The following is a 25,367-nucleotide window of genomic DNA, read 5'->3' as shown; positions in this document are numbered from 1 at the left end:
ACCCGAAATAACCGGAACCGAGAAGAACCGATTTATACACGAATTAAAAACATGAATATCCAAAAACTATGTTTTGTTGTGTCTTCTTTTCTATATTTTATTTTATGATTCAATTGAAATATTTTTTGTTAACAATCTTCTTTATTATTTTGTAACATTTTCAAGCATTATGAAGTTTTAAATGTAAAATTTAGAATTTAAATTCAAATAATTTAGAGAAAATTGAGAAGTTTTGGAAAAAATGGAGAGAGTTTTAGAGAGAAGTGAGAGAATTATAGAAACTTCTGCAGTCATTTTAGAGAAAATTATGTAAATTTAATTTATGCAATTAGTTCTTCAAGGCATGTCACTAGAGGATGATAAGTCAATCATTATCCCGGAAGATGACGATTATTGTGCGATCGTCTGCTGAACCCGGAGTGCCAGAATATGGGAAGGATGCTTAGGACTATGCCAAAAATTTGGAAAGTCTACAACAGAGCCCGTGGTATGGCTCTCACAAGAGAGCGCTTCCAGTTTGTTTTTGATTTAGAAACAGACTTACAAATGGTTTTGGATCAAGGCTTCTGGACCTTTGATGATTGGGGCCTGGCGATGGAAAGATGGGTAGAGAACCCTCCTCCTAATTATCTTCAGACTGCAGCGATTTGGATCCGTCTGCATTATCTTCCGGCGAACTACTTGACACTGAAAACGATTGACACTGTTGCTGATGGAGTTGGACATGTCAAAGTGATTGAATTTGATCCAGATAAGCCTCTTCTGAATGACTACGTACGGGTGCTAGTGGTTCTAGATCTCAATCAACCCTTACGAGATAAAAAATCATTAACTCTTCCAGGAGGTAGAGTTGAATACGTTGAGGTCAGATATGAAAGAGTCAGGAAGAAGTGTTTTCACTGCATGAGGCTTTCGCATGAGAAACCGAGGTGCCCAGTTCTTCAAGGAGAGAGGAATAAGGGCAAAGGCTTAATGGGTCACAAGAGTCAACTTCAGGCTCAAGTAACCCGTCAACATCACACTGACCTTGCAGAGAAGATCATGCCGCTGCTGGCTCCATTTTTTCCTCCAGGTTTTGAACCACATTCCTCAGTGATAGTTCCTGAGGTCTTTGAGCAAATGCGCCTGTACATGAACTGCTCGGATCCAGATGAGAGAAGCATTAGAGAAGCTAAAATGAAGAAGACCCTCAATGAATTATCTCAAGACCCGGTTGCGCAGAGATCTTGTCTACGTCTTGAGGCAGCTCCAAAGATCGTCACTGTTCCATCCCCAGTCAAAGGAAGAGTTTTCGACTTTAGTAAAGTGCAAGAGAAGCAATCTACAGACGTAGCAGAGTCTTCCTCCAGGAGCAGTGCTAATCAGTCTTCACGTTCTGAACGTGATCGGGCTATTACTCCATCTCAGAGAATTCTCTTTGGAGAGACCGACATTACGGCAGATAAAGATATGAGGAATGCTTCTGATAAACACCCTCAACAGAACATAACAGTTCCTACAGCTAATAACTTGGTGGGAGTCAGAGAAGGTACACAAGTGGAGGCTGGAGTTTTTGTCATAGGCTCTGGAGATAACATCGGTGACAGAAGTAACAAGAGTCGAAACTCTTACCGTAGCCGCTCCACTTGGTCAAGGAAGAACCAAAATAACAGAAACAAGTCTGCATCTAGGCATGAGTCTGATATTCATGAGCGAGAGGATGGTACTGGAAAGCGTAAGGCGGATGAAGACGGTGAGGTCTCATCAAAAATGTCACGAAAACACTCAGGTTTGATGGTTCACCAGAAACCATCCAATCCTCAATGACGACGCTCAGTTGGAACTGTCGGGGTTTGAGAAGCAACCTGACAGTTCGACGCCTAGAGGAGATGTGTCGTGAACATCTTCCGGATTTTCTGTTTCTCCTAGAGACTAAAAACTCTAGTGATCACGTGATAAAGTTCCAGAGTTCGTTGGGTTATGATCATTGTCATATGGTGGATCCAGTGGGACTCAGTGGTGGTTTGGCTTTATTTTGGAGGAGTAAATATGAGGTGAAGATACTGTCGGCCTCAGCAAGAATTATAGATACGGAAGTGAAGTTGGGAGAGCTGGTTTTCTTCATGTCTTTCGTCTATGGTGATCCGATCAGACACAGACGAATTACAGTATGGAATGAACTTCAGGATATTGGTTTAACCAGGAATGGAGGTTGGTTTTTGACTGGTGATTTTAATGAAATCATGAATAATTCTGAGAAGATGGGAGGCCCACCAAGACAAGAAAGTCTGTTTTTTGATTTCAGAGCTTTAGCCAGAAACTGCAGGTTGAAGGAAATCCCTAGCTCTGGGAATCGTTTGTCTTGGGGAGGAGTGAGAGAAGTTTTAACCAATGGACTTAAAGAAAAGGTTTGGGTGCAATGCCGTCTAGATCGAGCTTTCGGCAACGCAGAATGGTTCAGTTTATTTCCTCAGGCTCACACATTATACCTTGACAAGACTGGTTCGGATCACAGACCAATATTTACGAGTCTTGCCAACAGTGGTCAGAGGAGAACTGGCAGATTTACTTTCGATAAGAGATGGTGCAAGAAGCCTGAAATCGCAACAGTGATCAAACGTGGTTGGTGTGACAAGTTTGATGCTGCTCAAGGCTCGGTCTCAGAGAGAATAAAAGCGTGTAGGCAGGAGTTGTGCAAGTGGAAGCGACACGCCAATGTCAACTCTAGTGTGAACATCAGAAATTTGAGAAGGAAGCTTGAGGTAGAAGAAAGTAAAAGGTTTCCAAATCTGGCTATCTTACCTTCTCTACGTGTAGAGTTGGAAAAAGCTTATGACGAGGAAGAGTCCTACTGGAAACAAAAGAGTAAGAACACTTGGTTGAAAGTAGGCGATAAGAACACCAAAGTCTTCCATGGTTGGGTGGAATCTAGACGCATGAAGAATAAGGTTCACTCTCTGATTGGTGATGAGGGAGTTGAGCACTTCACGGAAGATGAGATGGGAAATATAGCGGTTACCTACTTCAAGAACCTTTTCACAACCTCTGGCTCTGCTGATGCGACTGAACTGCTTGAGGGTATGGAGCCTAGAGTCAATGAACGGATGAATAGAGATCTTATCCGGCCTGTCTCAGATGCTGAAATCAAGAAAGCAGTAAAGGCGATCAAGAGTGACAGTACCCCTGGTGTTGATGGTATGACAGGGCAGTTCTTTCAGAATTTTTGGAGTATAGTTGGTCCTCAAGTGACGCAAGAAGTAAGGCGTTTCTTTGAAGACGGTTACCTTCCACCGGATTGGAACTATACTGAGCTATGTCTGATTCCGAAAGTTCCAAATCCTAACATGATGAAGGATCTGAGACCTATCAGTCTTTGCTCGGTAGTATACAAGATTGTTTCTAATATCTTGTGTGATCGCCTTAAGCTGGTACTCCCACATATTATCTCCCCTACACAAGGTGCCTTTGTGGCTGGCAGACTTATCTCCGGTAATCTTTTGATTGCTCATGAAATGATACATGGATTGCGGACCAACCCGGTTTGCAAATCAGACTTCATAGCAATTAAAACAGACATGTCAAAAGCATATGATCGTGTTGAGTGGGATTTTCTGGAATCACTCTTCCTGCGATTAGGCTTTCATCAACGATGGGTGTCTTGGATCATGCTTTGCGTCAGATCGGTAACGTACTCGGTGCTTCTAAATGGGCAATCATTTGGTCATTTCACGCCACAACGAGGGATTAGACAAGGTGATCCGCTCAGTCCTTTTCTTTTCATACTCTGTGCTGAGGCTTTGGTTCACACAATGGAACAAGCAGAACGCTCTGGGAGTATTTCAGGAATGAAACTAGCGCCCCAGTGTCCGGCAGTTCAGCATTTATTGTTCGCAGACGACAGTTTTTTTCTTTGTAGAGCTACACTAGCTGAGTGTGCTGAGTTCCTACGGAGACTGAAGCTATATGGAGACTCGTCTGGTCAGATGATTAATTTCCAGAAGTCAGCCATAACTTTTGGCGCAGGGATCGATCCAGTTAACCGTCGTGTCTTAGCAGAGTTCCTTAATATAGAAAAGGAGGGAGGTGATGGGAAATATCTGGGTCTTCCAGAGTGTTTTAATGGATCCAAGAGAGAGCTGCTAGCATTCATACGTGAAAACATGAGCAAAAGGTTGCGAGGATGGTTCGCGAAGAAGTTTTCTTATGGGGGCAAAGAGGTTCTCTTGAAGTCGGTAGCGATGGCTCTTCCAGTCTATGCCATGTCTTGTTTCAGGTTGACTAAGCACCACTGTCAAAAAATCACGAGTGCTATGGCGAGCTTTTGGTGGGATGAAGATGGAGAGAAGAAGAAGATTCATTGGATATCCTGGAAGAAGCTCTGTATTTCGAAAGAGAATGGGGGTCTTGGCTTTCGAGATATCGAGGATTTTAACCAAGCTCTTTTGGCCAAACAGGCTTGGAGATTGCTCAATGATCCTGATAGCTTGATAGCCAGAATCTACAAGGGTCGATACTTCTCATCGTCGAGCTTCATGGAGTGTGGGAAAGGATACCGTCCCTCATATGCTTGGCGCAGCATTCTGTTTGGTCGGGAGCTTCTATCGAAAGGACTCATCAGATCTGTGGGTAATGGAAGAGATACCTTTGTATGGTCTCAACAATGGATAATGGATGATTGTCCCAGAAGACCTATCAACAAACAGCGAGACTTTGATGCCAATCAACGGGTGTCATCGCTAATAGGGGAGGATGGTCAATGGGATATTGAGAAGCTGCAGTACTTCTTTCCAGAAAATGAGGTGCTGAGGATAAGGCAAATCCATTTAGGACCTACTGAGGATAGAGATATTCGGGCCTACTCTGCGAATGGAGCGTATACTGTGAAGAGCGGCTACAAACTGGCAACTAAACACAAGGAAACAGAGGAGGTACAGTCTATGAGTTTGAGGCCGGGTGTTTTGGAACTAAAGCGACGTATATGGAAGGTTAAAACAGTTCCTAAAATACGTAGTTTCTTATGGCGAGCATCTTCGGGAGCCTTGGCAGTCGCGGAACGCCTCAACACGAGAGGACTGAACTTGGATACACGTTGTAGAATTTGCTTATCAGGTTCAGAATCCATCTCACATGTCCTCTTTGTCTGTTCAAAAGCACAAGAAGCGTGGGCGTTGGCAGGTTTCCAAGATCTTTCTCACCTGCATACGTTACCGTTGACAGAGGCGCTTTCTACATGCTTGAATATGATGGAAGATGTATCTCTTTTGGTAACACAGAGACGAGCTATCCCTTGGTACTTGTGGACAATCTGGAAGAATAGAAATTCACTGCTATATGCAGATACTCAGGAATCTCTTCTTAACCAGATACAACAAGCGAGTGAAGAAGCTCGGTTATGGCATGTTCTCAATGATCAGCAAGAAGTACATTCAGTGCTACGTGGTTTAAATGAAGAAACTCAGAAATGGGAACCTCCTATCTTTGGCTACGCGAAGTGTAACCTGCACGCTAACTGGAGAAATGCTTCACTACACAGTGGTTTAGCATATATCATTAGAGACCAGAGTGGTAATGTCCTTCATCACGCTCGAGATGCTATCACTTTCTCACCAAACAGGTTCACAGCGGAGCTGAGATGTTTGGTTTGGGCATTACAGAGCATGAAAGACTTAGGCTACCAAGATGTGATTATAGCTTCTGACTATCGCGATGTTATCTCTGCGGTGAAAAAGCCGAAGGAATGGCCACTCTTCAGAGCTCAACTTCAGGAGATCAGAAACCTCCATACCTCATTTAGGTCGGTGGCTTTTGAAACAGAGTCAATCTCCTCAAATCAGATAGCAAGAGAGATAGCTACAAGTGTCCTACGTGATGGTCGTCTCCAATCCTATCTGGCCTTAGGAGGACCGGCGTGGCTCCATAACAGAATTTTAAGAGAATCTATCTAGACTGGCTCGCAGACCTGTTTCAGGTTGAGCTCATCTTGTTTTTTCTCTTTGTTGTTGCATTTTATCACTTTCTTCCCCTCTGTGTACGAACCCTTTGCATTATTCAGTTGATGAGTTAAAAAAGAATAATTTATGCAAGGATACAAAAATTGTAACTCGCAGTAGACTTCTTTTAATATTTACTAAATGTTTTTAATAGTTATAATATGAAATTTTTTATTCGTAAAAAGCTAAATTTAACTTTAAAATAATGATTTTTGTAATTACTAATTAACATAAACTTGAAAAGACGACTTCAATGAAGTAGATTTTATTGTAAATATAATAAACCTTAAAACCACAAATTTCAAACTCTAAATATTTGTTTGATAATAAAAAATCTCAATTATTAAAAATATAGAAAATATAAACTACTCAACGTTAACATGTTAGGAGCAACATGATCAAACTTGTGGAATTCTTGATATAAAAAACAAGCAAACCGAAACCGGTGGTATTGGTATTTCTGGTTTTTCCTTTATTCAATGTATATCTATCTTATTAAAACAGAAACATTTTATTGGACTTAACATTTATTTTGTAAGTTTTTAAATTAAATACACCTTTATACTTTATAGTTAAATCTACATTAAATCATTAATATTCATTTCTTTATACTACTATCCATGTTTCCAAACAATATACTTATTTCTTTATACTACTATCAATGTTTCCAAACAATATATTTTTTATACTACTATCAATATTTCCAAACAATACAATAATTAATTATAGTTATTTTATATATATCATTTTTTCTTTGAAATTTTGTAGAAATGTCATAATTTCATAAATTGCAAAACAATGAACTTTAAAATTTGGATTATAAGATTACAAATTATAAAACTATTACAAGTTAAATCCAATTAGATTACATATCGGTCATCCATAAGTTTAATCGGTTAGTCTCAGATTTTAGTGATTTTTTTAATATGAATATTTTAAAAACCAAAATTGAATTGTCAGATCTTCGGATTAACCGGTATAATCACAATCAGGTTGAATTTAAAAACATAAATGCAAAAGTATTTTAAATACACACTCTTTAAAAATTACCAAAATATTTGTTAAGTTATTAATGAAAATTTTTATCGTAAAATATTCCGCGCTTCCAAAGCGCGGGTCAAAATCTAGTTCAAAATTTAAAAATATAATACATATAAACTATAACTATTACATCCTTACATTTGTGGTGTGAGTAAAAAATGATTTTTATTATGATTTTGATAACAATTAGGAATGACAAAAGGAAAACTGAGGAAAAAGGTATAATTGTAATTTGATTTTAAAAAAGGAAAAATCTAGCAATTCCTTTAACGCACAATTCAACAATTGACCACCGTACTAATGTGTATTTTGTCCCTAGGTCTAAATATAAACTTTAGTCTCTCTCTCTCTCTCTCTCTCTCTCTCTCTCTCTCTCTCTCTCTCTCTCTCTCTCTCTCTCTCTCTCTCTCTCTCTCTCTCCTCTCTCTCTCTCTCTCTCTCTCTCTCTCTCTCTTCTCTCTCTCTCTCTCTCTCTCTCTCTCTCTCTCTCTCTCTCTCTCTCTCTCTCTCTCTCTCTCTCTCTCTCTCTCTCTCTCAGCAACTAAAACGATCATGTGTTCAGATTCTCTCCCTCATGATCTCAATATTGAAATATTGTCGAGATTACCCGCAAAGTCAATCGCTAGGTTTCATTGCGTGTCCAAGCAATGGGCATCAATATTTGATTGTCCACAATTCAAAGACTTGTTCCTGACCAAGTCATCGTCTCACCCTCGACTGATATTTGCCATCGAGGAAGAAGTGTAGGAGCGCGAGAATCCTGATTGAAAATTACGAAACAATAGTATATAGACGATAATATAAATACTTACAACGTTTAAAAATCGTAAGGAAATAGACGAATTCACGGAGTCGAGATTTGATCTTTTTCCTTAACTCAATAAATCGCCCGTAATGTGTGACGTTTTTATGCGATTTTTGAATCCCAAGATACAACCGTGATGAGACCGTTTCGCAACACCCGAAACAGAATCTACGAACTAACTACTACGATATACTCTCGAGACACTTGATCTAAAAAGAAGAAAATCTAAAGAGTATTTTTTTTTCTCTAGTGAGAGAAAGTGGTTGTGAGAGAGAGATCAATGTCTCATCTTATGTGTTATGAGATGAAGATCATGAGGATATTTATAAGGGAAGCTAAGCTTGGTCACCAAGTTAACAAAGCTAAGTCACCAAGTTAACCAAGCTTAGTCACCAAGTTTGCCTAACTTGGTCACCAAGTTGGCTATGCTTGGTTGTTAAGTTTTCTAACTTGGTTGCCAAGTCTTTTCCTTAAGGCTTAAGCCTTTTCCATCATGGGTTCAAAACCAACAAATGAATCAAATTACTCAGCTCATTTGGCTTGTAAAATGAATCAAAAATCTTCATATTTCTTCTCATGAAATCTAAATTTACTCAGCCATTAGGCTTATAAAATTTTTCTATTCACACATCCAAAATATTACCCAGCCCATTGGGCTTGTAATATTTGACCCAACAATCCCCTACATGAATAGAATTACTCTAAAACCTAGACTAGTTAGACTAAGACCGACTCTACAGTTAGACCTAATGCTAGACTAGACAGACGGACTTTCGAGAGTATAAGCGAAAAACTAACTGTATATGATGTAGTAGCATATTTCAGCCTTGAACTACTCACTGTTAGTATCTGCCGGATTTACTTTTCAGGTGGTGAACATGATGTCTTGAACCCCCCGAAAGTTTATGTAAACCGAGTCAACAGATATAACACAGCTGCGTTTTCTCGTAGAGTTAAGTTCTCTATTGTGTTCATTTTGGCCGTGAACTTGCCTGGTAGGTCATGAGTGAACTTGGAGAGTATAGCCTTAACTTCATTCTCCTAGAAACGGCCCTATTTCACACTCACTAGGTGATTGCCATGTGTACCTTCCATATACACAATAAAATACCCTGTAATATTTTATCTACATGTATATGAAGGTCATGGTCTTATCTCATTAAAAGCCAATGCTTAACCTTACATTTACAGGAGCACTGTTATCATCTTGGAGTATGGGTAGGTTTCAGTGCTTCAACGGATTTTGTTTGATTTAGTTGTCCCTTTGAACCAACTTCTTGGGATCTCCAGTCACGTTGGTAGGGTTTCCATCAAACATCCTTTAGTCATAGGCAACAACCCATCCCCTTCAATGATTTTAATACTTAATCTCATGTTAAACCTTTGGTAAATAATCCATAATGTTGTCAGCTGACGTTTTGAGATCACAGTTTATAATGGTTTTATGTCGTCTTATGTGATGCGACTTACCATTATAGAGATTATCCAGTGCCCAAGCTATAGTCGATTGACTATTGCATTGTAAGCGTTGAACTGAGACTGGTTTCTCCCACATTTGAATATCTTTCAAAAGTTACGAAGTTATTCTGCTTCTTTTGCTGCTTTGTGTAAAGCGATGAACTCAGATTACATTGTGAATCTGGTCATATTTGGAAGTTATTCAAGATTTGGCTAAGCACCTCCACATTTTTAGGAGTTAGTACAACGACTTTTGCTTACACCCCCACACTTTGAAGTATTTGCATGAATGTACATTACCTTTTCAAAGTACATAGCCTCTTGCCAATGTTTTAATGTGGTAATTAGCAACGCTCCCCCCACATTTCCTGAGATAACTCAGGATCATGCATGCTTGCAATCATCCGTTATGAGTTTAGAACTTTTGTTCCGCAACTTTATTGGATTCTACTGAGTAAGGGGCAATTCTTATGAGGAATAATGTTAATTCTTTTAAGAACACATTTATTCTCATTTAAGTTGCTATACGTATTCTATTATATTATGGAATGTTGACGCAAAACTACACTTCATGTGACAGTTTTTATCAAATTGGTTTGAGATTTTACTTCGTCTCTACATAAACCAATATTGCTACAACATTCGTCAGCCCTGCTCCAATGTGTGTCAGCTTTTTGAAATTATCCATTAAACTTCTTCGAAGCATGTTGCTTTCTAAAGCTAATGTATAATTTAATATGAACTTTTTTTCTAGTTCTTTTGCTCAATCACTTTCGTTTTATGTTCACAATTGTGAGGACATATGTTTTGTGATTTGCATATTTTTGTCTTGCCTGACAATCAAGTCATATTATGGCACTCAGCCTTTTCTTATGAGATAGTTTTTTTATGGATATTTTCCAGTTTAACTATAGACCTAGTATGCAAATAAATTGCCATACATGCAGTCTTTACCTCATGCATTAAGAATCACAACTCTTTGACTAGATAGTTTGTCATTGCAAACTTCTTTGAACTTGTGTTCTTAGCCTTGATTTCTCCATATCAAAATTTAAAGTTTTTATGGAAGTATTTAACTCACTATAGACTTATATAGCGGTTTTACTAGGCATAGACAAAAGAATCTAAGGGGATGACCGTTCCCAATTAGGGTTGCCGTCTCACTAAATATTTTATGATTATTTGAACACAGTCTTCAATCTTTCAGATTTAGATTTTTTCAAAATAAATTATCTGATATAATCTAAATATAGATTAGATTTATTCAAAATAAACATTTCATAGTCATTTAGACACATTATTTTATATATATAGATTTATCCTTATGGACACAACCTTTATATTTTGATTTATCCATAATAGTTATTTGGCCTCAATCTTTAAATTTATATTACCCGAAGGTACTAAGACGGTTTGTCTAACATGATTTATCCAAAAATATTATGAATTCAATCCTTTAAGATTTATTCAAAAGTAAAATGAATTCAATCTTTTAAGATTTATTCAAAAGTACTATGAACTCAATCTTATAAGATAAATCTATATTTTACAAGACTTATCTTGAGAGCTTAAAATTTTGTAGCTCGTTAGAGAGATCATTAGTCTTCATTGAATCTATTCTCAAAGTACACAAACCGCAGTAAGTATTGAGAACTCAATTCAATAAGCGATTTTAGAAATCACATAGTCGTCCACAGAAATCACCTATAAGGTGTTCTTAAACGTTTTAATAGTAGTTCTAGGAATCGCATAAAAGCGTTCTTGAACTTCTAATATTCGTCCTCAGAATCACTTTAAAGCGTTCTTGAACTTCTAATATTCGTTTTTTCAGATTTCGCCACAAGGCTATCTTAAACGCTATATTTTTTATAGAAAAATGAGATCGTGAACCTTTCAATGAATGTCACGTAAATCATTTTCTAAAGATGATTTGTCTTTTATACCAAAAATGTTCTGAAGAATAGCTAAAGAGCGTTCTTAGAACCGTTTCAGATCGATTTAAAAACGTTTTAAAATCATTTTTAAAATATTGTTCGCAATATTCAATCTGATTCAAGCGATAAGCAGGAAGCAGATTTATTGAGTTCAGATTGTAGGAGCGCGAGAATCCTGATTGAAAATTACGGAACAAATAGTATATAGACGATAATATAAATACTTACAACGTTTAAAAAATCGTAAGGAAATAGATGAATTCACGGAGTCGAGATTTGATCTCTTTCCTTAACTCAATAAATCGCCCGTAATGTGTGACGGTTTTTATGCGATTTTTGAATCCCAGGATACAACCGTGATGAGACCGTTTCGCAACACCCGAAACAGAATCTACGAACTAACTACTACGATATACTCTCGAGACACTTGATCTAAAAAGAAGAAAATCTAAAAAGTATTTTTTTCTCTAGTGAGAGAAAGTGGTTGTGAGAGAGAGATCAATGTCTCATCTTATGTGTTATGAGATGAAGATCATGAGGGTATTTATAAGGGATCTAAGCTTGGTCACCAAGTTAACAAAGCTAAGTCACCAAGTTAACCAAGCTTAGTCACCAAGTTTGCCTAACTTGGTCACCAAGTTGGCTATGCTTGGTTGTCAAGTTTGCTAACTTGGTTGCCAAGTCTTCTCCTTAAGGCTTAAGCCTTTTCCATCATGGGTTCAAAACCAACAAATTAATGAATCAAATTACTCAGCTCATTTGGCTTGTAAAATGAATCAAAAATCTTCATATCTCTTCTCATGAAATCTAAATTTTACTCAGCCATTAGGCTTATAAAATTTTTCTATTCACACATCCAAATATTACCCAGCCCATTGGGCTTGTAATATTTGACCCAACAAGAAGGTCTGCGGAGCATCTTCTCTTTAGCTCAAGGTCTTAGTCCATACGAGAAGCCTTCATCTTCTCTTGTAGCAAGCCCCGAATTTCATATGATCTTCCCCCCACAAGATATGCAGATCCATCATCATGAAAGCCGAAAGTTTGCATGTGGCTTTGCCTCCGGTTTGATCTATTTCTATGGTTTGTGGACCAAAAGGAAGGTTGACGATGGAGTGCCCAGTGGCGGAGCCAGTGTGTAATCATGGGTGTCAGTTGACCCATGTCAATTTCTGCAAAAAAAAAATTTACATGTATTTCCAAATAAAACTCTGATGAATATAGCTTATTGACCCTTGCAAAATACATTGATTATCACATTGACCCCTCTAAAATAAAATTCTGCCTCCGCCACTGGGAGTGCCTGTAATATGTAACCCTAAAACAGGAAGGTATGAGACCTTACCCTATATTTTAAGGTACAGAGGGTCGAGTAGCTTCTTTGGGTTTGATCCAATTGACAAACAATTCAAAGTATTGTTCATGGGTCATCCATGTTGTTGTGATGATCACAGAATTATGACATTGGGAACTAGAGGAATGAGGTGGAGAAAGATCAAATTTTCTTTAAGAGTTGAGATCGTGAGTGAAGGAGTATGCATTAATGGGGTTTTGTATTACTTAGGTGACATGTGGGATTATAAGGAAGTTTCTGAGGCGAGGTCTAATTATGTGATAGTTTGCTTTGATGTTAGGTCTGAGAAATTCAAATTTCTTTATCCGGAAAGCTTTTGTGAATTGATAAACTACAAGGGTAAGTTAGGTGTGGTTTACTATGATGATCTCACTGATGATGCCATTGAGTTGCGGGTATGGGTTCTAGAGGATGTGAAGAAACAAGAATGGTCGAAGTATTCATACACTCTGAGGGGTGATAAACTCTTCCCGCATTATTCTTCCGTGGTTGGAGTGATTTCTACGGGTGAAATTGTCTTGTCGATGACTGACTATACATCCAAACAACCGTTTTATATTTACTATTTCAATCCAGAAAGGAACACCATTCGACGTGTTGAAATCCAAGGTTTCGGAGAATACCATCTTACAAAACCTTCAGAAAAACCTAGTAGAGTCTACGTCTTTTTAGACGATTGTAGTAGATTCTATACCTTCGTAGACCATGTTGAGAATCTTAATGTTAACGATCCAAGGCTACTCAAGTCAAGCATCTATGCTCCATATGTGTATAAAGAAGAAGATGAAGAATCAGAAGAAGAAGAATATGATGATGAAAAAAATATTTTTCGTCGTTTTTATGGTAAAAAGAGGAGATGGAGATGAACGAGAAGGAGAAGGTGAAGAAGAAGGGGAAAGATGAAGGTAGGAGAAGGAAAAGAAGACAGCAGGAGGAGAAGATAGAGCCTTTATTGGGTTTTTATTTTTGTCATCATCGATAATTGGATTTAGGTGAAAGCAATGGGCGAGTCATTGTGTGCTTTGTTTTGATCTAATATGCGTTTATGTTCTTTATAACTCTTTTAATAAATCAAGTTTTCTTTTTTTAAGTTTCATCTCTCTATAGTTTTGAATCAATAACATCCGTTGTGTGGTAATAAAAACGACTATGCACAAAATTCTGTCAGAAAGGTTTAGCGTAAGAGACACACAAGAGTTTCAGTTTCAAGCTCATAGTGAAAGCTGTACTAATTGATAGATCAAGATCCAATCAATAACATGTGAGACATTGCAAAAATAGAAAAGGAATTAAAGTTTCAGTTGCTATGTTAAGCATGGAGGAACTCCAGTCCAAGGGTTTAACTTAGGTGTCGGAGTCTCTGGCGTCAGCTGAGGCCACCACCAAACCCGACGCCGTTGGGAAACGAGACAGCCGCAACAACAACTACAAGGCCGACGGAGAAGTTGTCCAGTGTAGTGGAAACGCTCCTATACTCAGAGAAGCTCTTCAAACTTGCGAACAAGGTCATGCCTTTCGGACCCACTAACATCGAAGCCACCGTTGCCTCAGAGGTCAGGGCAGTTAAAGTCAGTTTTCTTCTTAGGAATGGCTGAGTTTGATACTGATATTCACTACTTTGGTTTGCACACTTTATTAAGGAAACTAGATACTATACTAATTACCGTATATTCCTTCTATTACTTCTGTATCAAGTCTAGTGATTTACTCCTATAATTACTCTTGTACATCTTGTATAAATATGTATACTCTCATATCAATAGAATCATCCTTTGATCTTATATGGTATCAGAGCGGGTGTAACCCTAAAGAAACTTCAGCCGCCCCTTCTTTTCTTTTTCGATCTTTCACGTTCTCTATTCTCTGCCTCCTTCAATGACAAACTCAAACACATCTTCTGATATCCCTGCAGTCACTTCGCCTGCAGAAACTATTGTTTCAAACAAAACCTCTGTTCTTCACATTAACATGTCCAATATTGTCAAGCTCTCGGCTTCAAACTACCTTGTATGGAGTCGCCAAGTGAATGCTCTTCTTGATGGGTATGAGCTAGCTCACTTCCTTGACCCCACTGCTTCACCACCAGATGAAACGATCACTGTCGAAGACGTCACCAATCCCAACCCTGCGTTTGCTTTGTGGAAACGACAAGACAAGCTCATCTTCAGTGCTCTCTTGGGCGCCATCTCTCAAAGCATTCAACCCATTGTGTCGCTTGCGTCTACGGCATCAAGTGTCTGGACTATCCTTGCTTCCACCTATGCCAAACCAACTCGTGGTCACATCAAACAACTTATCAATCAGATCAAGCAATGGAAGAAGGAATCCAAAACGGTTGATGAGTACTTGCAAGGCCTTACCTCCCGTTTTGATCAACTGGCGTTACTTGGTAAGATACTTGACCATGAGGACAAGCTTGACCACATTCTTCAAGGCTTGCCTGAAGAATACAAGCCGGTGATTGAGCAAACCGAAGGTCGTGACTTGCCTCCCTCACTCACAGAACTTCATGAGAAGTTGATTAACTTTGAAGCAAAGCTCCTCACCTCCACTCCTGCGGTCGTAGCTCCAATCACCGCAAACTATGCTCACAACACTCGTCCTCCACAGAGACAAACCAAGCGTCCTCAAGGCCCGCAACAAGCCTGGAACAACACACCAAACAACAATCAGCAGAGGGCGTATCGTCCATACCTTGGACGCTGTCAGATTTGTGGAACTCAGGGGCACTCTGCTAAGCGCTGCAATCAGCTTCAACAGTACCAGCAGAACACGCAACCTGCTCTGCTTCCCACACCACAGTACGCTCCTCCGTCGTGGAACCCCAGAGCTAACATCGCCTACACCACAACTCAGCAGCCGTGGGTTCTCGACTCAGGTGCAACTCACCATATCACATCGGATTTGAACAACCTCTCTCTTCACCATCCTTATACTGGTGGAGAAGAGGTCCTTATCGGTGACGGCAGTGGTCTCTCTATCTCTCATACTGGTTCTGTCTCCTTACCTACCTATCAAAAACCTTTACTCTTAACCAATGTTCTCCGAGTCCCATCTATCCATAAAAACCTCATGTCTGTTCATAAGCTATGCAATACTAACCAAGTATCCGTTGAATTTTTCCCTTCTCATTTTCAGGTGAAAGATCTGACCTCGGGGGCGCGGTTACTCCAAGGACATACAAATAAGGAGCTGTACGAGTGGCCAGTCGAGAAAGCCTCAACAGTCTCTCTCTTTGCAACTCCTTCAGTCAAAACTTCATTCTCTGATTGGCATTCAAGGCTTGGTCATCCCTCAGTTCCAATTCTGAAAACTATTTTATCTAAGTTTGGTTTACCTGTTTCTGATTCTGCTTCAAACACTTTTTCTTGTCTTGATTGCCTCTCCAATAAAAGTCACAAGCTTTCCTTTGCTCAAACATCTATCTCTTCCACTCGCCCTTTAGAATATCTTTTTACTGATCTCTGGACTTCCCCTGTGGTCTCTGTTGATAACTACAAACATTATCTCATCATAGTTGATCACTTCACCCGTTACTCATGGTTTTACCCCCTCAAACTTAAATCTCATGTGAAAGAAACCTTCATCAGCTTCAAATCCCTTACCAAAAATAAATTCCAGACCAAAATAGGGACTCTCTTCTCCGACAATGGGGGAGAGTTCATTGCCTTACGTTCCTTTCTCTCTCAATCTGGTATCTCTCATCTCACAACCCCACCTCACACACCAGAACACAATGGTCTGTCTGAAAGACGACATCGACACATTGTAGAAACTGGTTTATCTCTTCTCCACCAAGCTAAAATGCCAAACACATTCTGGTCGTATGCTTTTGCCACTGCAGTCTATCTCATAAATCGGATGCCCACTCCTGTTCTCTCTCTCAACTCGCCTTACTCTCTTCTCTTTAAGACCCAACCAAACTACCAGAAACTCAAAATCTTCGGTTGCTCAAGCTTTCCTTGGCTCCGACCATACAGAGATCACAAACTTCAAACTCGATCAACTCAGTGTGTCTTCCTAGGATACTCCCTCACCCAAAGTGCTTATCTCTGTTATGACCCAACTTCGAATCGACTATATGTCTCACGACATGTTCGATTTGTTGAAAATGTTTTCCCCTTCCCAACTCTTACCAAAACAACTTCTGTTCCGACTGCTACGCTTTCCGACTGGACACCACCGGTTACTCGTATTCCAGTGACCACTGTACCCCTCGTACCTGCTCCGACACCGCCGCCCCTGAGTACAGGTCCGACACCACCACCTCCGACTTCACCCTCAGAACCCGTCGCAGCAGATGACCCACTTTCTCCAGCCTCATCTAATCCAAACCCAGAAAACCAACCACCAGCCCAAACCCAAATTGTGGAATCTCCAAGCCCACAAATAGATAACCCGGTCCAAACCCAATCTCAACTCCCTTGCAATCAACCAATACCCAATCAAAACCAAAACCAAAACCCAAATCCGATAACCACTTCAAACCAAAACCCAAACCCAATACCTACAACTCAAATTATACCGGCCCAACCATTCCAACCAAATACCGGCCCAACAAACCCAGCTTCTCCCTCTCTCTCATCGTCGCAACGCGGCCAACCCTCTCTCCCCACCATCTCTGAACCTACACCTTCTCTTCCTACAAATAACCACCCAATGACTACCCGAGCCAAAAGAGGAATCTCCAAACCCAATACCAAATATGCTTACTCTGCTCAACTCCACCAATCCCAGCCTTTCATTCCGACAACTATTGCCCAAGCTCTAGCAGATCCTCTATGGAGACAAGCCGTCATTGATGAGTTTAATTTGATCGTGAAGAATGGTACGTTCTCTCTTGTTCCACCATCATCAACTCAGAATCCAGTCAGTTGTCGCTGGGTCTTCACTATCAAATACAACCCAGATGGATCAGTCCGCAAATACAAAGCGCGCCTTGTCGCTCGTGGTTATACGCAGCTTCCTGGAATCGACTACACCGAGACCTTTAGTCCTTATCAAGTCCACTACAATTCGTCTGGTTTTGGACATTGCTGTGAGTCGTTGCTGGCCCATTAAACAGCTCGACGTCAACAACGCCTTTCTACAAGGTCGTCTTACTGAGGAAGTCTACACTATACAACCACCCGGCTTCGTTGATCCCGATCATCCTCATCATGTCTGCCGCCTTCATAAAGCTCTGTACGGTCTCAAACAAGCTCCACGAGCTTGGTATCAGGAGCTGAGTAACTTTCTCACTCAGTCTGGCTTTCTCAATTCGTTAGCAGATACCTCCTTGTTCATTCTCCGGAGAGGCACGAGTTTCATATACATGCTTATATACGTGGATGATATCATTGTTACAGGAAATGATCAAGCCTTGCTCACTCAAATTCTGGATTCCTTGGCTCTGCGTTTTTCTATTAAGGAACCAGAAGATTTAAATTATTTCCTTGGCATTGAGGCTATTCGTACATCAAAAGTTCTTCACTTGACACAGAGGCGATACATTTGGATCTTCTCTCTCGGTTCAAGCTCACTAACGCTCATCCGGTGACCACACCGATGGCAACTCATCCGAAACTCACTTTGCAATCAGGCACTCGGCTTTCTGATCCCGCGGAGTATAGGTCTCTTGTTGGTAGCCTGCAGTATCTCTCTTTTACTAGGCCTGATATTTCTTACGCCGTCAACAAGTTGTCTCAGTATATGCATGCTCCTACCGCTGATCACTGGCAAGCTGCAAAACGTGTGATGCGGTACCTTGCGGGCACTGCTTCTCATGGCCTATTCTTTAGCTGCAACAATCCCATGTCACTCCACGCTTACTCTGATGCGGACTGGGCCGGTGATACTGATGATTTTGTTTCCACCAATGCCTTTGTCATCTACCTTGGAAAGCACCCGATCTCCTGGTCTTCTAAAAAGCAAAAAGGTGTTGCCCGGTCCTCTACTGAAGCAGAATATCGCTCAGTTGTTAATACCTCTGCTGAGTTACGCTGGATTTGTTCACTTCTGCTTGAACTTGGCATTCGCATCACTGGTCCTCCTGTCATCTATTGTGATAATGTGGGCGCAACATATCTATGTGCTAATCCGGTTTTTCACTCAAGAATGAAGCACTTAGCACTTGACTATCATTTCATCAGAAATCATGTTGCTTCAGGGGTCCTTCGTGTTGCTCATGTTTCATCCAAAGATCAGTTAGCATATGCTCTGACGAAGCCTTTGTCGAGAGCTCCTTTCCTTCAAGTTTCAGCCAAGATTGGTGTTGCTCAAGCACCTCCATCTTGAGGGGGCATATTAAGGAAACTAGATACTATACTAATTACCGTATATTCCTTCTATTACTTCTGTATCAAGTCTAGTGATTTACTCCTATAATTACTCTTGTACATCTTGTATAAATATGTATACTCTCATATCAATAGAATCATCCTTTGATCTTATACACTTGTGATATCTTTCTTGCGAAAGAAGGTACTTTGTGAACTTAAGCTTTGGAAATGGGTGACAATGGTCTTGATGTTGTTTTGTTGTAGGGTTAGCCCCAATATTGAAGAGTAGACCGCTCCCAATGGGAATTCAACCTAGGACCTCCTAAGCAAGATAGCTCATCATTGAGTAAATATTATATGACTTTCGTGAAGGAAATGTTTATGTTTTTTATTTGTTGTTTCCTGTCTTTTTCTATTTAGCAGGAACGTCTTAGAACGATTGTAACTTTTGTCATGGTAGGAGGATGGGTGGTGAGTGTTGCATCTTGTAGGTGACCCTCTTTGCGTACTTGAACCCGCTGAGGGTGGTGTCTAGTACTTATCTGCTGATAATTGGCTTGAAATAAACGAAGAAGAGTTAGTCGGCTTTGTTTTTGTTCAAACAAAAAAAAGTAAGTCAGCTTTGTTCCTTCTGTTCACTCCCAGCTAATAATAATAACAATAATCTTATTGTATGTAATGACATCATAATATCTTTGGCTTTTTTAACAGGCGAGATCATGTCACTGCAGTGCACGTGGTGGTGAAGTTGGTAGGCGAAATACTGGTTGTGGTACTGAGGTACTTCTTTAAATAATGCATTGTCAGTTAACTCTAGCTTTATAGAATGCAACACAAATGGAACTTCTTTGTTCTGTCAAAATCTAATACTAAAATCTGAATTGTCTTAGATTAGTCTGAGATGTTGGCCTGGTGGTCTCTGTCTCTCGAAATATCCATTGGAGATCTGGATGTTGGTGAATACATTGTTCCAGTTCCTTATGTGAAAACAGGTCAAGGTTCAAAATTGTTGAACTCTTTCGTCAATTGTAGTTTTGGCTCTAGCTAAAATTGTCTCAAGTATTGAATTTATTCTGAAAACTGAATGTTATTTGTTATGCATTTATCTTTAGCTGGTGTGTCAAAGCAAATAACTCATATATTCGTTTAACAAAGGTAAGTCCACAGTCAATTTCACCGAGAACCTACATTCCGAATGAAATCAACCTTCATAGACGAGAACAAGCTCTCGACTCTGCCCTCTTGACTCTCAACAAGCCTATGATTCAGTTACAAAGCTAACCGTTAAAAATGAAGAAACGTCAACGACATCTTATATACTTTTCTATTCGTCCTCCTTCTTCCACGTATCTAAAGCTGCACGTCACTAGTCACTCTAAACTCTCTTCTCTGCTTGACTCTGCTTCTTGGGAACATACACCTTTAATGGTTTATCAATATCCACCATGTTGAAAAGAAGCTTGTTGTAATACCCCGATTTTTTAAAATAATATAATAAATAATAATCTCGTAAAAGTCTCCATTTATTACTTCCCAAAAGTCAAACTCAACATCGTAATCCAATAATAGCATAAATAAAATAAATCCCGGAAAATATCGATAAAAGCATAAAACCAAAGTTTGAAAATAAGAATAAAACTCCCAAAAGCACCAATCCGATATTAATCACTCATGTCTGCCAGGCTCACCTGAAAGACAAAAAAGAAAGAGGGATGAGCAACAGGGGAGTCACTCAGTGAGGTATGGGATGCTAATCCACAAACCACTGACTTAAGTAAATAGAACTCCCGCTATGGAAGTTTAGCTCTAACATGAACAAGCAAGACGCTTAAAGCATCACACACAACAAACACTGCGCTGATAGTGCATAGATATACCACACACCCCGCATCTCCGTATATGGGTATACATACGTGGCGTCGCTAGTACAGTCTGTCTCTGTACCCCGGCCCTCGATCGCTGCGTCAGATGCAAACGTCTCTGCACCACGCACCACACAAATTGTGTCGCTAGCCCAGACGTCTCTGAGCCCCCGCCCCTCCACAGTGGCGTCGCTAGTCCAGGCATCCCTGAACCCCCGCCCTCGCACATAGTCCCTACTATAACTATGTATATATATATATATATATATATCATATCTCATCATCACACAATCCAATCAATGGTTGAATCCTCTAGACCCCTAATTCCGGTTTGCAATAAATAAACTAACTACCAAGTAAGGACTCAAGCAGACACATTTCATGTTTCGAAGTCTAAACCTATCATAGAAGGAATTCTACACTGGTACGGAATTTATGGAGTAGACCCTCACCTTTGCCATGGGTTCTGAAGAAACCTGAGAAAACACATAATGGACCTTGACAGCTCTAAAACAGCAACTCTGAAACTCTCTGAAAATAAATGAATATGATAATTCTGGTAGGATTGAACCCTAGAGAAACCAGATGGATATCTCAAGATCTGACCGTTAACTTTTCAATCCGTCCGGTCATAATGTAGTCCTATATGTCCTCTGTCCAGAGACACCGAGTTCACTCCGATCGGACACCATTTGATTAACATAAATAGCTTCACCTTCCGGCTGGTCGCAAACGAAGACTGCAGTAATACTTCTCACGAAAACAAACACAACTTTCAGAAAATAACTCGAAATGACAATCCGCTTCTTGGAGATGATAGATAAAAACGATAACTACTTACTGACAAATTTCCAGATTGAAAGCTTTCGTTTAGGTCGGCCGTTTGGCCTTTACGCTGAGACTGGTCGGAACTGTATCTGCATCACTAAAGCTTCAGCTTATCCTTGGCCTAGAAGCAACGTCAATAACTTTCCAACCGTGCCTTGTTACGATCGGGAAGATGATCTGGAAAGCTGACAACGAGATCTTTCTATTGATAACTCGCTCGTTTGCTGGTTCCTTCTATATCAACAGGAAAATACCGATGAAGTTGACTATCGGCGGATTCGATCTACAACGAGTAGCCCTAAAGAAATGACCATAACTATTAGATGAAAAATCCAAATGGTGATCCGCTTTCTGATAAACATAGATCTATGAGTGTAGAACATAACCTCAAAAGTTGGATTCGAAATTCTCTGTTTTGATTGATCGTTCTTCTGTTCTTCCAAAACGTGTCTGATGAGTTATAATCTCTCTTTTCAAATGGTGTGATGGCTCTTTCATGGTGGCTGATGGTGGCTGGCACAGACTCTAATGGTGATGAGAGATGGAGTACGTGATGATGGAGAACACAGAACATGGCATGTCTGCGTCGAGCAATGGCGGCTCACGTTTTTAGGTTTTAGGAGAAAGACACATGTGATTATATATAAGCACACCCGGTTTTATTAAACCACAAAGATGATGAGTTGGGTTTATTTGGTTTGGACCAATAATTAATCAAACCAAATAAATTAAATAATGATTTTAAGAAACTGGGTCGTTACAATTCTTCCCCACTAATAAGGAATTCGTCCTCGGATTCAAGTTATGAGTCGGATGTCCAATACCGTCCGAAAAAAAACCTGAACATTCAATCCTTATTTCAATCAAGGTCTCCCAGATTTCCGCATGGATCTTGTTTCTCTCTCAACAAACTTTGACCAACATGGTCATCATCCCCTGAACCTCTTTGAACCTCTTTTACTTGTCGGTTTAAAATCTCTATGGGCTGACAAAGTGCATACAATTTTTTTTTTACCATGATCACTTGGCGGCTGCTTCAAAATTAGTTTTTTTTTCTCAACTGACCTTCCTCAAACCTGACTTATGGATTACGTCTTGAAAATCTGACAACTCTGCTGGTAACTTTAAACTATAAGCCACTGCTACAATCCGCTCCATGGTCCCATATATCTCAGCTTAAGCTTTTTTTTTTTAGTTTCCGAGTCTCAGATCCTTCTTGAAATGTCCTTTTTCAGGTATATTCGATCGTCGGCAAAACTTCAAATCCTTATGATGCTTAACTGCATAACTCCTCTGATCATCATCGCTTCCTTAAGCCAATCTTAAGCATGTCCACTTGCTCTACCGTCACTGGAACTATTGATGGTTCTAAGTCTTGTCTCTCCCCCACTTATGTCCAACTAAGTGGTGTACGACAATACGTATCATAAAATGCCTCATATGGTGCCATCTCATACTCAAATAATAGTTGCCGTTGTAGGAAAACTCTACTAGATGTAGATACTTCCCCCAGTTTCCTTCCCGATATAAAACTCAAGCTCTGAGCATATCATCCAATGTCTGAATAGTCCTCCCTGACTGTCCATCTGTCTGTGGATGATAGAATGTCCTCATATAAATCTTTGTCCCAAGTGCCTTTTGAAAGAATCTCCAAAATGTCGATGTCAACTTTTGCATCATGATCTGGTACAAATTTTGACGAGAACTCCATGCAACCTCACAATCTCTTGTGATGTAAATCTGAGCCAACCCAACTGATCAAATCCATTTGTTTCCGTAATCGCTATGAAAGGAGTAGACTTGGTGAGTCTATCCACAATCACCCAAACAGCGTTCTTTCCACCAGTGGTTATTGGTAGTCCAGAAACAAAATCCATAGTCACCATGTTCCATTTCCACTATGGTAATGGCAGATCCTGCAATAACCCGCTAAACACCAGATTCTCAATCTTAACATTAGACATGTCTGACACTGCGATACAAATGTAGCAACATTGTTTTTCATACCATGCCAATAAAAATATAACTTCTGATCTCTATAACTCTTAGATGTCGGCCGCGCTGAAATCGTAGTGGTATTTTCCAAATCTTGAGCAACTCCTGCTTCCGGAACCACATAACCCAAAATCCATTTTTTTGTCCTACCAAAAGAAAAACTTACCAAGCTAGCAAATAATTGATGCTCTCCAGCTTAACCAACCCAATCTGTAAATGCTCCGCATGCTCCTCTCTGCTCAAAGAATAAATTACGATGTCGTCGATGAAGGCAATCGCACACTTATCCATGTGCTGATGAAAGACATCGCTCATAATATTTTTGAATGCTACCGGTGCATTTCGAAAACCTAATCAGCATCACCACGAGCTCATAATGTCCATAACATGTACAAAATCCCGTCTTATGTACAAGGTCTCAATGGTGAAGTACTCGACCTGATGAAAACCTTATCCGAGAGTTCATTCAGCTGCTTTTTCAACTCAGTTATCTCTGCTGGTATTAAACGGTACTGCGCTTGTGAAACCGGTTCTTTCCTTGGTTCCAACTCAATCATACGAGCGTCTACTCTGGCTGGTGGTTCTTCAAAAAGCCTCAAATACATCCTCATACTTTGCAACCACTGAAATGTCCTGCAACTCATGATGTCCATCATTCTTAACCATCTCGATAGTCGCCAGAAATCCCTCTGCTCCCCTCTCCAATAGATCCTCAGCATGCAACATGGAGACAATAGAAATTCCCCTCTGCGCAGGAGTACCCTCAAATGTGATCTTCCCATCACCTCTAGAAATATGAACTTTTGCCCTCGGGCAATCTAGTACCTTTCAATGATGTGACAGCCAATCCATCCCAAGTATAACATCATAATAATGAAGCTCCATCATCTCTGCTAAGCCTCCGATGAAATCGACCCCACCAAGTAGAACTGGTACATCTCGATGAACGCTAGTGGTCCCCAATCTCTGTGTTCCGGCTGACTGAATCTTAATAGCTTAACCACAATCTGAAACTGTCAATACCGCCAAAATCTGGCAAACCAAAATAAGCATAACTCCAATATATACAAAACACAAGATGCCGCAACCCCAATCCAAAAGCGATCCCCACGAATTTACAAACTGATCATACCTCCAAAATAGTCAATTTACTCATACACGAGAATAACACATGCCAACCAATGGCTCACCTCTCACACCAAATAAGCTCTACTAACCAAAAACTCGCAGAATGACAGCTTAAAGTTAGGTGGTGGTAGAAACATCATAAATCCACTTGCAATCTCTGAACACGGTTGACGAAACTGATAAACAGCTGAGCAATCTTACAAACTGTGACATCCTCCATCTATTAAACATCTGGTTGGAACTCTGTTTGCTAGAGAACGGATAACGATGAGTAAACTCATCGTCATAAAAAGACATTTAGGTTAGAAGTTATCGAACAGAAAGGTGCTAGTTACTTTTATTTTTAAAATCCCCCCAATTTCCAAAATGTTTCAAAAAACTTCTAAAACCGATTAAAATTCAGTCCCACAAATCGCCATCCCGGGTCAGAGCCGGGACGGAACCCCGCTCTGATACCAAATTGTAATACCCCGATTTTCTAAAATAATATAATAAATAATAATCTCATAAAAGTCTCCATTTATTACTTCCCAAAAGTCAAACTCAACACCGTAATCCAATAATAGCATAAATAAAATAAATCCCGGAAAATATCGATAAAAGCATAAAACCAAAGTCTGAAAATAAGAATAAAACTCCCAAAAGCACCAATCCGATATCAATCACTCATGTCTGCCAGGCTCACCTGAAAGAGAAAAGAAAGAGGGATGAGCAACAGGGGAGTCACTCAGTG

General features: G+C 39.9%; 2 protein-coding genes and 1 long non-coding RNA gene across 3 annotated transcripts; all 3 read left to right on the top strand.

Moving 5' to 3' along the window:
- The first annotated feature begins 1,802 nt into the window (after window positions 1-1,802).
- LOC108850813 (uncharacterized) lies at window positions 1,803-5,924 on the top strand. Its single transcript, XM_018624288.2, has one exon. The coding sequence runs from the start codon at window positions 1,803-1,805 to the stop codon at window positions 5,922-5,924; it is 4,122 nt and encodes a 1,373-aa protein (XP_018479790.2).
- A 6,296-nt stretch (window positions 5,925-12,220) lies between these two features.
- LOC108831802 (F-box protein At1g47340-like) lies at window positions 12,221-13,427 on the top strand. Its single transcript, XM_056992986.1, has 2 exons — window positions 12,221-12,345; window positions 12,566-13,427. Exons 1-2 carry the CDS (start codon window positions 12,221-12,223, stop codon window positions 13,425-13,427), a joined length of 987 nt encoding a protein of 328 aa, XP_056848966.1.
- Window positions 13,428-19,310: 5,883 nt separating this feature from the next.
- LOC130498859 (uncharacterized) lies at window positions 19,311-19,885 on the top strand. The gene is made up of 3 exons (XR_008937847.1): window positions 19,311-19,432; window positions 19,533-19,601; window positions 19,712-19,885. It is a non-coding gene; the product is annotated as an uncharacterized LOC130498859 (long non-coding RNA).
- Window positions 19,886-25,367: the final 5,482 nt, after the last annotated feature.

This window comes from Raphanus sativus, chromosome 8 (genome assembly GCF_000801105.2).
Source record: "Raphanus sativus cultivar WK10039 chromosome 8, ASM80110v3, whole genome shotgun sequence".
Taxonomy (NCBI): Eukaryota; Viridiplantae; Streptophyta; class Magnoliopsida; order Brassicales; family Brassicaceae; genus Raphanus; species Raphanus sativus.
The sequence above is the reverse complement of the archived record's forward strand: the minus strand, read 5'-3'. Positions and strand labels throughout refer to the sequence as shown.

Excerpts from the sequence above, each read along its gene's own strand:
- LOC108850813 (XM_018624288.2), top strand. The coding sequence starts at position 1,803 with ATGACGACGCTCAGTTGGAACTGTCGGGGTTTGAGAAGCAACCTGACA.
- LOC108831802 (XM_056992986.1), top strand. The coding sequence starts at position 12,221 with ATGCAGATCCATCATCATGAAAGCCGAAAGTTTGCATGTGGCTTTGCC. Across the intron at positions 12,346-12,565 it reads CCCAGTGGCGGAGCCAGTGT|GTACAGAGGGTCGAGTAGCT; the intron begins GTAATCATGGGT and ends CTATATTTTAAG.